The sequence below is a fragment of the Microcaecilia unicolor genome, chromosome 7, assembly GCF_901765095.1.
Source record: "Microcaecilia unicolor chromosome 7, aMicUni1.1, whole genome shotgun sequence".
NCBI classification, from domain to species: domain Eukaryota; kingdom Metazoa; phylum Chordata; class Amphibia; order Gymnophiona; family Siphonopidae; genus Microcaecilia; species Microcaecilia unicolor.
In genome coordinates, this window is record NC_044037.1 from 268679686 (window position 1) to 268694110 (window position 14425).

The 14425-nt window shown below is 39.0% G+C and overlaps 1 protein-coding gene across 2 annotated transcripts in view; it reads right to left on the reverse strand.

The window, feature by feature from the left end:
• Positions 1-10233: 10233 nt before the first annotated feature.
• Positions 10234-14425, reverse strand: part of ACMSD (aminocarboxymuconate semialdehyde decarboxylase) — an 81311-nt gene continuing 77119 nt past the window's right edge. For both annotated transcript variants that reach the window (XM_030210381.1, XM_030210382.1), the window contains one exon: positions 10234-11610. In XM_030210381.1, coding sequence (XP_030066241.1) covers positions 11548-11610 — 63 coding nt within the window. In that variant the 3' untranslated portion in view covers positions 10234-11547. The remainder of the gene's footprint in view (positions 11611-14425) is intronic.

Genomic DNA, 14425 nt, shown 5'->3' on the forward strand with positions numbered 1-14425 from the left:
GTTTTTTGGGGGTTTTATTTTGCCTTGCCTTGATTTTCTGGTTCATTGATATTCTTGAATATGAGCGAAGGAGAAGCCTAGTGGTTAGTGCAGTGGACTTTGATCCTGGGGAACTGAGTTTGATTCCCACTGCAGCTCCTTGTGACTCTGGGCAAGTCACTTAACCCTCCATTGCCCCTGGTACAAAATAAGTACCTGAATATATGTAAACCGCTTTGAATGTAGTTGCAAAAACCCCAGAAAGGCGGTATATCAAGTCCCATTTCCCTTTCTTTGTTTAGAATGCTTGCTGGGGGTTAATTAACCCCCTCCCAGGGTTGTGTGTTAACTTACCATTAACCCTGAGGCTTTTGATAATGAAACTGCCTTAATAATACTGTGAGCTTACATTCCTTTTACTTCCCTTAGAAAGGGTCCCTTCTCATGGCTGCCTATGTCCCAGCCAGGATTTCCTGACATTGGAGCCATCTGGTAACCCTTGCTGAGGGGTAAGTGGTGCTCTAAACTACAAAAGGATGAAAAAAAAATCCACTTGAAATGAGATGTTACCCCAGACGCGCTTAGAGATTTTCATCTACGGAACCAAGAGAGGACTCCGTACTCCCTTGCTATGGGGAATTGGAGAGGGAAGGTGAGGGAGGCTCCTGTTACCTCAACTGAACTCCCCCTCTGGAGGCAGACAACACTCGAAAACTTCGGAGTAACTCTGGGACCCCGGGCAACATCTTCTACTATCAGACCGGCTTTCATCAACTCGGTCAGCAGTGTAGACGGGGCTTCCCTTAGCCCCGACGCCCGTGCGGCACCTCCACAACCAGGAAGTGAACGACCGGTTTGTGACTTGGAGGGCCCTATTCCTGCCATGGTGAGGACCCCCGAGGAAGAGAGCCCAGCCGACCGTAGTGGTAACGAGGGAGGTCTGGTAGGACAAAGTTTTCAAAAATTTTCTTCAGTTGGTTTAAAACAGATCTCCATCGCCCCTCTTCCTGAATTGAATGTTGGAGTTGTAAAACCAGCCGTAGTGACTATGGATTCACCAGGACCTAACTTTTTCGATGCACTCTTCACTACATTCAATGTTGATAAAAAATGCTGGTGAAATTAAAATTCTATCAGAAGCCTTATTGGCTCAGGAGCAGATTAATGCCCGACATTTGTCTGATAAACAATTGCTTGAGGATAAAATTCAGAAGTTGGAGAATTTGAATAAAGCCACAATTAAGGACAGTAATTTTGTTAAACGGAGGATGGAACATCTTGAGAACCAGCAGAGAAGACTTAATTTGCGGCTTATCAATTTCCCCAGGTCTCCAATTATTTCTGCTATTTTGACATGTTTAAAAATACTTGAAGGAAGTTCTAGGGATGCCAAGTGAGACCCTGCCACCCATAACAAGGGTAATATATCTGCAGACTTTAATATCATCTAAATCTGGAAATGACCACGGAGTTATGGAGGGAGGAATGAACTTGACGTCCTTTTTAGAGTCTTCCTTGGAGGTGGTTACTCAAAGGACAACAGCAATGGTAACATTTGCACTTGAGATAGATAGGGAAATGGTATTAAAGTTATTCTTTAAACATTTAGACTCTATGATTTTTGGTTCTAAAGTTAGAATTTTTCCGGATCTTGCAAGAGAGACCCAATATAGACGTAAGGCCTTTCTGGCACTGCGTCAAAAAACTTTAAATTTGGGTGCAACATTCACCCTCAAATTTCCTTGTATTTGTCGTTTTCTCTACCAACAGCATAGTTACCAATTTTTAGACCCAAAACAACTCGAGGATTTTTTAAGTTCTAAGGAAGTTGAGAATGTAAATGTGAAAGGTTAGGTGCTCATATGAACACTGTATGATAGATTGAGAATGTAACCGGAGTGTGTAACGGTCTGATGATTAATTTCTAATATATGAAAATTTGTATTTTGGTTCTAATTATTTCCTACATGGAGGGCGATAATGATTAATGTTATTCCTTTAATTGAGACAAGTATTTGCCTCAAGAGAAATAATGATTGTGTTTTGAGAATTTGCTATTTCTGTATGCTTCTTTGATAAGATGTATAATGTGAAATTATAATTAATAAAAAAAAGAAAAAATCCACTAAAAATCAGAATGTTTGAACACACCTCAAAAAATAATGAAATAGCTCTGAAACTTCACAATTTTTTAAATTATATTTTATTTGCCAGTGTTACATACACAATTGAGAACCAAATTAATATAAGGGAGGAAAAAGACCTCAGCAGGCTGAGTTCACTGTACTCGCAACCTTGTAACTTACAGTGCTGCTTCTATTAGCCCCCTTTGTAATTACTGGTCAAAAAACCTCCCAAAGCTTTATACACAAAATATTGCCTCGAACGTCCCCCAAAAACTTTTGTAGAATATCAGTATCAAAATTGTAAATAATCATTAAATATCCGTGTTCATATATTGAGCTCAGCTTGTAAGCAATTTACATCAAGACACTTGCGTTTCATAAATTAAAAAAACGCCAAGAGTTACAGCAGAACTTCTTAAATGACTATACTTCTCTATTCAGTGAAAATACCAGCATCAAATCATCATAAACAAGATATGGACATGAACATTTACGGCCCCTTTTACCAAGCTGTGGTAAAAGGGGGCCTGCAGTAGCGTCAGCTTGTGTTTTTGATGCACGCCGAGGCCCCCTTTTATAGCAGTGGGTAATAGGCTGTTTTTTTTTTAAGGAAATGGCCCCGTGCTAATCACAGGGATTGGTGTACTGCCATTTCCGGGGGGGGGGGGGGGGGGGGGGGGGGCTTACTGTCATCTATTTAGGTGATGGTAAGGGCTCCTGCACTAACCCGGTGGTAAACAGGCAGCACTGCCCGATTACCGCTGGGTAAGCCCCGATGCTACAAAAATACTTGCAGTGCTGGGGGTGGGAACTACTGCTGGGCTCCTGCGGTAGCCTGACGTTAGTTCTGATTTGGCATGCAGTAAGCCCTTTGTAAAAGGGCCCTTTAGTGATTATTTACAATTTTGATATTAACATAAGAACATAAGAATAACCATACTGGGTCAGACCAGTGTCCATCTAGCCCAGTATCCTGCTTCCAGCAGTGGCCAATCCACTTCACAAGTACGTGGCAGAAACCCAATTAGCAACATTCCATGCTACCAATCCCAGGGCAAGCAGTGGCTTCCACCATGCCCATCTCAATAGCAGACTATAGACTTTTCCTTCAGGAGCTTGTCCAAACCTTTTTTAAACCCAGATACGCTAACTGCTATCACATCCTCCTGCAGCGAGTTCCAGAGCTTAGCTATTCTTTGAGTGAAAAAATATTTCCTCCTATTTGTTTTAAAAGTATTTCCATGTAATGATGAAATTACATGGAAATACTTTTAAAACAAATAGGAGGTCCCCTGGTCTTTGTACTTTTTGAAAGTGTGAAAAGTCGATTCACTTCTATAAGTTCTACACCACTTGGGATTTTATAGATCTCAATCATATCCCCTCTCAGATGTCTCTTTTCCAAGCTGAAAAGTCCTAACCTTTTTAGCCTTTCCTCATGGGAGGAGTTCCATCCCCTTTATCATTTTGGTTGCTCTTCTTTGAACCTTTTCTAATTCTGCTATATCTTTTTTGAGATACAGCAACTGAAATTGAACACAATACTCAAGGTGAGGTTACACCATGGAGTGATACGGAGGCATTATAATATTCTTGGTCTTATTTTGCATCCCTTTCCTAATAGTTCTTAGCATCCTGTTTGCTTTTATGTCCACTGCCGCACAATGGGCAGAAGATTTCTGCGTATTGTCTACAATGACACCTGGATCTTTTTCTTGAGTGCTGACTCCTAAGGTGGACCCTACCATCAGGATGTTCCACAAAACATTTTTTGTGAGGTTCGAGGCAATATTTTGTGTGTGAAGCTTTGGGAAGTTTTTTGTCCAGTGATTGCAATAGGGGCAAATAGAAGGAGCAGCACTATAAGTTACAAGGTTGCGAGTACAGGGTGCTCAGCCTGCTGGGGTCTTTTTGCTCCTTTATATTAATTTGGTTCTCAGTTGTGTATTTAACAATGGAAAGCATGTATCCTGCTTCCAACAGTGACCAATCCAGGTCACAAGTACCCGGCAGAAACCCAGTTAGTAGCAACATTCCATGCTACCAATCCTGGGACAAAAAGTGGCTTCCCCCAGGCCATGTCCATCTCGATAAGAGACTGTGGACTTTTCCTCCAGGTGGCTACTGTGCTAACTTTGCACCACAACCTCAATGAACTAGTCTCACAAAAAAATTTTACATAGTAACATAAGAATTGCCATACTGGGACAAATCAAAGGTCTTGTTTCCAACAGTGGCTAGGTTATAAGTACCTGGCAAGATCCCAAAACAGTAGAATACATTTTATGTAGCTTATCCTAGAAATAAGCAGTGGATTTTCCCCAAGTCCATTTTAATAATGGCTTATGGACTTTTCTTTTAGAAAGCAATCCAAACCTTTTTTAACCCTGCTAAGCTAACTGCTTTTACTACATTCTCTGCAACAAATTTCAGAGTTTAATTACACGTTGAGTGAAGAAATATTTTCTCCGATTTGTTTAAAATTTACTACTTATTAGCTTCATTGCATGCCTCCTAGTCCTAGTATTTTTGGAAAACAAGCGATTCATGTCTAGCTGTTCCACTCCACTCATTATTATATAGACCTCTATCGTATCTCTCCTAGCCGTCTTTTCTCCAAGCTGAAGAGCTCTAGCCATTTTAGTCTTTCCTCATAAGGAAGTTGTTCCATCCCTTATATCATTTTCATAGCCCTTCTCTGTACCTTTTCTAATTCCACTATATCTTTTTTTAGAAGCGGTGACCAGAATTGCACACAGTAGTTGAGGTGCGGTCGCACCATGAAGTGATACCAAGGCATTATAACATCCTCATTTTTGTTTTCTCAGAAGTATGTGACTGTGAGGTTCATACACTTTTGCAAATAGGAAATGGGCTTGGAAAGCTTATTATTATTCTCATTTGAGTCAAATGACAGCTGCAGATTTTCTAGTGCATCACCAATTTAAGCAATCACCTTATGCCGTGATTAAGGGTGATGTCTAAGTAAACTGGACATAGAATGTGCTTCAGCATCTCTGTATTTGTTGGAATTAAGTGCTACTTTTGGACAGTAAATAGAACAAAATCAGTAAGAAATCACATTAAAAAACCCATTTTATCTAATTCCTGAATTTTATGCAGACTCCTGTGCCTTTCATTGGATCAATATAAGTCTTATGTGAAGATGGTGTGCATGAAGTTTCAAGAACACAGATGTACATTCTTCAAATATGTGTGATTATAGAAAAGTTTCGGAACTATTTGTGTACAAATGTAAAAATGAACTGAATTAGTATTGATTGAAAATATGTGTGGTCTTGTCCATGCACTGAAATACAGAGGAAGTCGAAATTTTCTGTCATAAACAGTATATTTTACTCCACAAAATGTGTCATACAAAGGGCTCAGCCAACACTTTAGAATTGAAACAAATTAGAGTAAAAACTAAAGACCAGACGTTAAAAAAAATATAGAGAACTCTTAAATTTAGGCTTCTAAATTTGTACTCTATTTTCAGCGAAATTCAGGAGCTTTAGACCTCCTTTTGCAAAGCTGTACTACTGATTAGCGGTATGCTGAATTTTAAGAAGTCAGTTCTATTCCCATGGGCTTTGTTGCATTCAGCGTTCTGCTAATTGGTAGCACAGCTTTGTAAAAGGAACTCTTAGTTTTCAGCTTAGGGGCCCTTTTACTAAAGCATAATGAGCTAATGAAACTAATGCGCTAAATGCTGCACTAATGCAATTAACACACACTTAATGGACTTAGCGTGGGCTAATCTTTAGTTAAAGAGTTAGTAACTTAAAAGTTATGCTTATAAATTTAAGCCTGTCATTCATTTTGTCTACATTTAGGAGCCTAGTGCTAAAGATCAGTGCTAACCTCCTATCATTTTTCCCTACCCTAAATCTGCCCCTGTTGCCACCTATTTTTTATGCTCATAAATTTAGGAGTTTAGTGAAAGTTTCAGTATAAATTTTCAGAGGCCCACTTGGGAGCATAAGAAGCATAAATGTTTTCAATATCAGGCCCTAAATATAGAGGTCCATCTAGCCCTGTATCTTCTTCCAACAGTTGCCAATCCAGGTCACAGGTACCAGACAGATACCCAATTAGTAGCAACATTCCATGCTACCAATCCTGGGACAATAAGTGGCTTCCCCCAGACCATGTCCATCTTAGTAATAGACTTTGGACTTTTCCTCCAGGAACTTGTCCAAACCCTTTTTAAACCCAGATACACTAATCACCATTACCACATCCTCTGGCAACGAGCTCCAGAGCTTAACTATTCTTTGAGTGAAAAAATATTTCCTCCTATTTGTTTTAAAAGTATTTCCATGTAAATTCATTGAGTGTCCCCTGCTCTTTGTACTTTGGGAAAGAGTGAAAAATCAATACATTTCTACTTTTTCTACACCACTCAGGATTTTATAGACCTCAATCATATCCCCTATCAGATATCTGTTTTCCAAGCTGAAGAGCCCTAACGTCTTTAGCTTTTCCTCAAATGGGAAGTGTTCCATTCCCTTTATCATTTTGGGCGCCCTTCTTTGAACCTTTTCTAATTCCACGCAATCATTTTGAGATATGGCGATCAGAATTGAATGCAATACTCAAGGTTAGGTCACACCATGGAGCGATATAGAGGCATTATAATATTCTTGGTCTTATTTTGCGTCCCTTTCCTAATGATTCCTAGCATCCTGTTTGCTTTCTTGGCTGCCACAGCACGCTAGACAGAAGTTTTCAGCGTACCTAGCTCTTTTTCCTAAGTGCTGACTCCTAAGGTAGACCCCTAACATTTTTCTACAAAGATTAAAGATTGCCTCTTGTTAATTTCACTGAGATTTAAACTTCTCCTTCTATACATACATGGTCTAAATTTAATAGTATCTCAGAATTATCTGTTTCTAAAGTTCTTTCTCATGTTCAGAACACATAGGCAATGGTGTATTCATATCCCCAATTTTTATTAAAACATGACTTAAGTTGGTCTTTCCTTTTTTTTTCAGAATATTTGTGCAATTTGTTTTCCTTCTATAATTACAGATAATGCAGCTTTGCTTAAGGATTTAATTATTTTATTAGGGTACGTGTAAAGTTCCATATTGTAGTTTTGTGCCCCTCCTTTTTTTTTTTTACTCTTCTTAAATCAAACCTTAGTTTTTGTGACTGTAGCAGAAATGTAGTGTTATTTTTTTGTAACAAGAAATGTTGTTCTGTTGAAGTTATTTTATTTTTCTGTAATGCTTACTGTAACCAGGATAAACAGATAAATCAATATATGAAAACAAAGATTAACAAAGACCACAGAGGTGCAGTAGGTAAGGGACTTATTGCTAAGAAGAAAGCACAATCTAAGTAGATGAAAGTGATGTTTAAATCAATGCTTTTTCAATGTTATCCTGGAGCTTCACTTAACTACTTTGAGTTTCAGAATAACCACATTGAATGTACATGAGGAGGCAAACACTCTTCTTTTCATGGTCTCTGTGTCCATCTCCGATTGACTGTGGAGCCCCCTAGTTACAATAGATCGGATTCCTGTCACAAATGTTTTGCTACCTGTTCTGTCTCAGTCTTTATAAAACACAATTTGCACCATTGTGCATCTGGGATAACCTGTGGAATAAAGTCAAGTTTACTAAGCGTCTTGGGTAGACCACTAGTGGCTCCGGCAATTAACCCTTAACTACCTCCACTGTATCAGAAGTCCCACAACATATCCCATTATGGCCAATATTAGATCATGTTTTTTTTACTGAATGATAGTACTATGGCTAACAGGGTTACAAGCCGCCTCAATCAATGAATGGAACAAAATCCCCATACTTATTACAGGAAGACGATGCCCCCCCTCACCAACTGGAAAGACCAAGCTATAAAAACCAACACCCTAACCAAGACCAAAGATAATCACAAATAACAGAGATCAACACCCTAACCAATACCAAAAATATAAGCACAAAGAACAAGTGCAATGGCCACAACATCAAAAAAGATAGTATACACAGACATTTACAGACTGTTAAGTACACCAACATCAACATTGGTACATATGTACCCATTCCTATAGGTTACATAAATGGAAGATCAGTGGTTAACAAGTCAACCATAATTAAAGACTGGATTGAAGCCGAGCAATTATGTATACTATTCATAACAGAAACTTGGCTGCAAATGCGAGATGACCCAGTACTGCTTTATTTATGCCCATCGGGATATAAAATAATGCACATCAACAGAACTAAAAAGAAAGGAGGCGGGGTCACCTTAATATACAAATCCTTATTTACAGCAGAAACCATCGCTGAACATATATCCCCTGCGATTGAAATCATGGCATGCAAAATCACAGACTCAACATTAACTGATCAATTATGCAGTATACTTTTCTACCGCCCGCCTGGAAGGTGGGCCAACACCCAAGATAACTTAATGGACTTCATATTGACGTATGCACAAACTTTTCGAATGACCTTCTACTAGGTGATATCAGTCTACACCTAGACAAGCCACATGACGCCAACACTAGGCTTCTAACAAACTTCCTGAACCAATGTAATTTCAAAACAGCACCAGCCACCTCATCTCATGTAAAAGGTCACCAATTAGACATACTAGCTTACAGTCTCTTAGCCAATAACAACCATATAATAGAGAATCATAACTGGGTAGAAGTGCCATGGTCAGACCATAACAAACTCTCATTCACACTTCAGTGGAAAGAGAACGGCAAAAACAGAGAATCGAGGACACCACACACTGCCCTAACCAGAGGAAAAGTGGACAACCATAGCTTCTGGTCAACAGTGATGAATGACCAAACAAACAAACATAATACCCACTAACATTCACTTCATGAGAAACTGGGACGAACTACGTGGAAACACTAAACGAAATAGCACCACTCAAAGTGAAAACTAAGAGAAAACAACAACCATGCCCCTGGTTCAATGAGGAACTATTAGAGATGAAAAAACTGTGTAGGAAGCAGGAAAGAAAATGGCCCAAAATGAAATCAAATACTTAATACGCACCAGAATATTTATTTATGTATGTTGAAGGGAGCTCAACCTATGAATATTGAAAAATTATTGAATATCGATTAAGAAAATGAGATAAGCTAAGTACTAAAGAAATGAGATAAACTATGTACTAAAGAAAAAATTGAAAAATACTCTATGTATATATAAAAAGATTAGAAAAATGTCTGAGGATCAATGACGAATGCGTTACCCCCTTCTGAAATATATGCTAGGCTCATTTTAGCCTTATTAAGGGAAGGTACGCCGGTCTGAGAAGATCCTTATATATAGACATATATATACTTTTGTGATTTTGAACTCAGTAAGCTAGGAGTATATATATATCGCAAAATAGGCCAAAATGAAATCAGGCATGAACAAAACCATATGGAGGAAAACCCTAAGCAAAGTACAGACATACTACAAAAAGAGCCAAAGCGGAATACTATAGCACATATGTGCAACTAGAAGAGAAAACATGAAAAAAAAAATATGAACTAATGAAAAACATACTGAACACACAAGCTCTGCTAACATCGAACAAAAAAACCACCAACAGCAGACAAACTTGCATAATATTGCAAAGAAAAAATAACCAAACCTAGCTGCAATACAAATAACTCTTACAGATTTCCTACACAACCCTCATAATGCTACATTGACACCTGATCAAGGCCAGACTATTTTTCAAAACCATCACAATCATCTTCAAAATACTGTTTGGCATTTCACCAGACTATATGCTAGAGATGATCAAACTGTCACCAAGAAATGCAAACCCAGGAGGTTATCTATTACTTTACCCACCTAACTGTAAAAACGTAGTAAGTCCACCTACACGGAGGGATTTAGCTACCTGAGCTCAAAATGGTGGAACTCAATTCCCATAGTCATAAGAAGCACCACCAACTATCTGCAGTTCAAAAAAGACCTAAAGGCCTACCTCTTCAGTAAAGTATGTACTAATCATTCTGGAACAACAATACACAACATAACCTCTAAATGTTTCACATCTTTTCATTTAAGAAATGAACTAAGACATATCTTCTCAAGAAACCTAATGACTATTCCATACACACTAATAGTTATCATGCCAACCACTGTAAAACACAGCATCATACAACCATGAAAATGTAATTGAATCAATGTAATCTCTAACAACTGTTAAATGTAAGCCACATTGAACCAAAATGGCGACCTCTGGAGTGGCCCTCATCATCATTCTGGTTGTGTTATATTTTGTGTGTCTGTGTGCATGCTTTTTTTTTCCCTGCTGTGGGGTAGAGCCATATCCTTCAAGACAAAGCATTTCTCAATAGACAAAGAAAATGTATTTGGAAATACCCCCAATGAAAAGCCTGAAGATGGGATGGATGTCGTTGACACCGCTGGTTAGCAATGTCATGGCCCCACATAGGAAGATTCAGTTCATTCAGATCCAAGTGGCCCCAACTTAAAAATTTATCGAAGACTGCTGTACTTGATGGACATATCTCATCGACCTCATTGTAGCTATCCTGAAAAGTTTAAAAGCTTTTTGGTCCTCAACCATTCTGGACAGAAATAAAGTATGAGAATGAAAATATATATGATAAGAAAGATGATCAGATTGTGAGATTTGGTTACAGTATTAAACATAAAAAGAAATATAGTGGCAAGGGAAGTTGTCGCAGGGTAAAAATGAGAGTGGGGTAAGCAAAAGAGGAAGTCTGCTAAGCTGCTAGTTTTTCCATGTCAATACCACCTTGGCAAGTTGAGTCCCATGCTCAGATTGTTTGATCTAGAAAAACAAGTGATGCACTTTTGTGACCAATACTTTAAAGATCACAGATTGTGAGGATATTATTTACTTTTAATAATATGGAATATGCTGAATGGGGTCTTCTGATGTACTGTTTGCCTCTTGTCATGGATTGCACATGCTGTGGCTGAGCTTGTTAGCTCCTTAATCATTTTTTTTCTGAGCTGGCTGCATAGTATGAAACAAAGCTTCATTCTGCCAGCCACATAGAAAGAGTTGTATTGTAAATATCAAGCAGAGAAATTGAAGAGCACTTTTCCAAAACTCACTCAGTCCATCAGCAGCAATTTTGAGAAAAATAGGTAGTGGCTTTTGGACTGAGTGAGTTTTGGCACAGGAATAAGCCACAGTAAATGAATATTGCCATGTGAACAAAATTAATCGCATTACTCAAAACTGACGAAAATGGATTGAGTGCGTTTTGAAAAAGTGTCTTCACTTATGTGTAATATGTCATTCCATATGTTCTGTTCTCATAAACCATATCAGTCTTCTGCCTAGTGGAGTGGTATCATGATAGTCCCACATATTGAGATTCCCATTAACTGTTGACATTGCACTATTCATTCGGGTCACTTGCTGGCAGGTTTAATTTTAGAATTATCAATGCTGATATCTTTATCTTTTCTCATTCAAATTGTTTCCTCTGAAGATCCAAGAATGACAGAGCATTGTTAGCCTTTAGTTTTTCCTACAATAAAATAAAAAAAAAAAGATGAAGATGGTTTGTTTTGTAGCATATATTAAAGGTGCCAGTACTACATTATAGCTAGTAAATTTAGGGCCCCTTTGCCATGCACCAAATCAGGACTATCGCAAAGTAGTTCCCACCCCCAGTGTGTGCCATTTCTAGTGCAACAAAAAATTAAATTTTTGTACCGCTGAGTTAGTGCAGGAGCTCTTACTATCACCTAAACAGGTGGCAGTAAGGGCTTCCCCTCCCCTCCCGGAAATGGCCATGCGCCAAGCCCTGTGATTAGCGCAGAACCATTTTTTTTTACCCGAAAACAATCTTTTACCAGCTGCGGTAAAAAGGGGCCTTGGTGCATGGCATATTCACATGCCGACACCACAGCAGGCCCCCTTTTACCGCAGCTTGGTACAAGGGGCCCTTAACCTTATATACTGAAACAGCACAAAGTACTTCTTAACCCTCAACTTTTGCCAAGTGGATAACAGTAACAGATCTGCCACCACATAAAATCTCTGATATTTGCACACTACACTCCTCTTGAAGATTGCTTGGTACCACCACACCACCCAAATCCTTTAGCAATGGACTTTGTCCAGGGTATAAACTAATTGGTGTTTGGAGCTGAAAGCTTCTGGCATTGAAATGTATTGAATTAGCATCTAACATACAGTATTTGCTTCTGGAGCACTATATACAAAGGATTCAGTTCTATAAAAGGCATTAAAAGTTAGGCATAAAAAATCTGAGCACTAAGCTAGTGTTCTATTACTGGCAAATCTGTTAATAAAATACTAGTGTAAGTTCACGTTTATGCACCAACATTTAGGCATAGCCACTTAAGCAATGTCAATAGCAGCTGTAAATGTGTGCCTAGATGTTGGCACTTAAGCACATAACTTAAAATATTCTGTAAGTTTTGCATGTATGTGACTGTCCTTGCCCTGCCCGCGAACACTCCCCTTTGCGGTTACATGCTAAAGCACTTAGGCACTACCTTTATAGAATAGCACTTAAGTGCAGTGAATTGTGTAACTGCTGTTTACTCTCATTTTGGTGCCTAACCTCCGTTTTAGCCCAAAAAGTTAAGTGCTGAAATGCACCAACTTTTAGTATGCTATATACAGTAGAATGAGGGAGAAAGTGGTGGTTATTTTATTGTTTGTCATTTGCACAGTGGAGATCAGTAGATGGCTAAAAGCATGTTTAGTTGATGCAGGTAGGACATACCCAGGGATTTTACATAGCAACATAGGAGATGACAGGTATGGATCAATTTGATCTATCTAGTGGTTCCTTTCTATCCTACTCATGACAAAAATACATTCCAGCTGTCAACAGTACAAATTTGACCACATGCAGGAAATTGTTTCTTATCCATGTCAGTTTTTCTATATTTAATCCTTTTTTTCTGGTTCTCTACTATTCCACTATTCTGGACATGCAGATTCTCATACAGAAACCAATATACGGACCATTTTCAATGCTTTCTTTATTCTCATTCCCACATCTGCTTTTTAAGAACTTGAAACTGAACTTAGATGACTTTATCTATACTGGCAAGTCCTTTGCAATCTCCTGCTTTTGTATTTATCAAAATTTAAGTAATCAAATTACTATTTTTTTTCTATTACCACTGTTATTATTAATAAAATGTTTCTTCTCTTCTCTTTTTATGAAATACTGAGATCAGACTTATGCACAATATGGTTTTATTAAAATCTTAGTAATATATATCTTTTTATGCTCCTTTTATTCCCTCAAACCAAATGAAAGTTGGAAAGAATTATGAATAAAGGGTCAAGAGTGTGTAGAGGTAAAATAACTCTCCAAAAATTGAATAGAATGGGATCAAATATGGCATGATGGAAAAACTAATGAAAGGATTCATTGCATTTGGAAATGTGCTAGATTGAACTGGGAGTTTCAGAGAAGTATGCTGAATCACCCCTCCCGCCCTCCCCCCCCAAAAAAAATGGCCCAATGCATTTGTGGGAGAAGCAGTTCCAGCTTCTGTAGCATAGAAACTTACAGTGATACATAATATCACAACCCCCAAACTACTTCCATAGCTATACCCTACTTCCCAACCCTAACCTCTACAGCAACCCTTACCCCCTATAATTACCTACACCCAAACTTCTCACCAGAACTACCCCCCAGTCCCTCCAACTGCTCCACCAACAACAACGCTCCCAAACTGCCCAGTTATTCCCACTCCAATAAATAAAGCCACAACCACACATACATTAGTGTACAGAGGGATTGGAAAGAATTCCATGAGCAATGCTCTGCATGCTTTCCCCATTTGTTTTGATATGTGGAGGGGCATAATTGAACAGGGTGCCCAAGTTTTCATGAGGGCATCCTCGCAGGACGTATTATCAAAACAAGATGGACGTCCATCTTTCATTTCAATAATACGGCAGGGACCCCCAAATCATGAAATTTAGGTTGACCTTAGAGATGGTCGTCCTTAGGTCGTTTTTCAGAAGGTCATCCCCGATTTTCGGCGATAATGGAAACCGAGGACGCCCATCTCAAAAACGACCAAATCCAAGCCATTTGGTTGTGGGAGGAGCCAGCATTCGTAGTGCACTGGTCCCCCTCACATGCCAGGACACCAACCGGGCACCCTAGGGGGCACTGCAGTGGACTTCAGAAAAAGGTCCCAGGTGCATAGCTCCCTTACCTTTGGTGCTGAGCCCCCCAAACCCACAACTGTACACCACTACCATAGCCCTTAGGGCTGAAGGGGGCACCTACATGTGGGTACAGTGGGTTTGTGGTGGGTTTTGGAGGGCTCACATTTAGC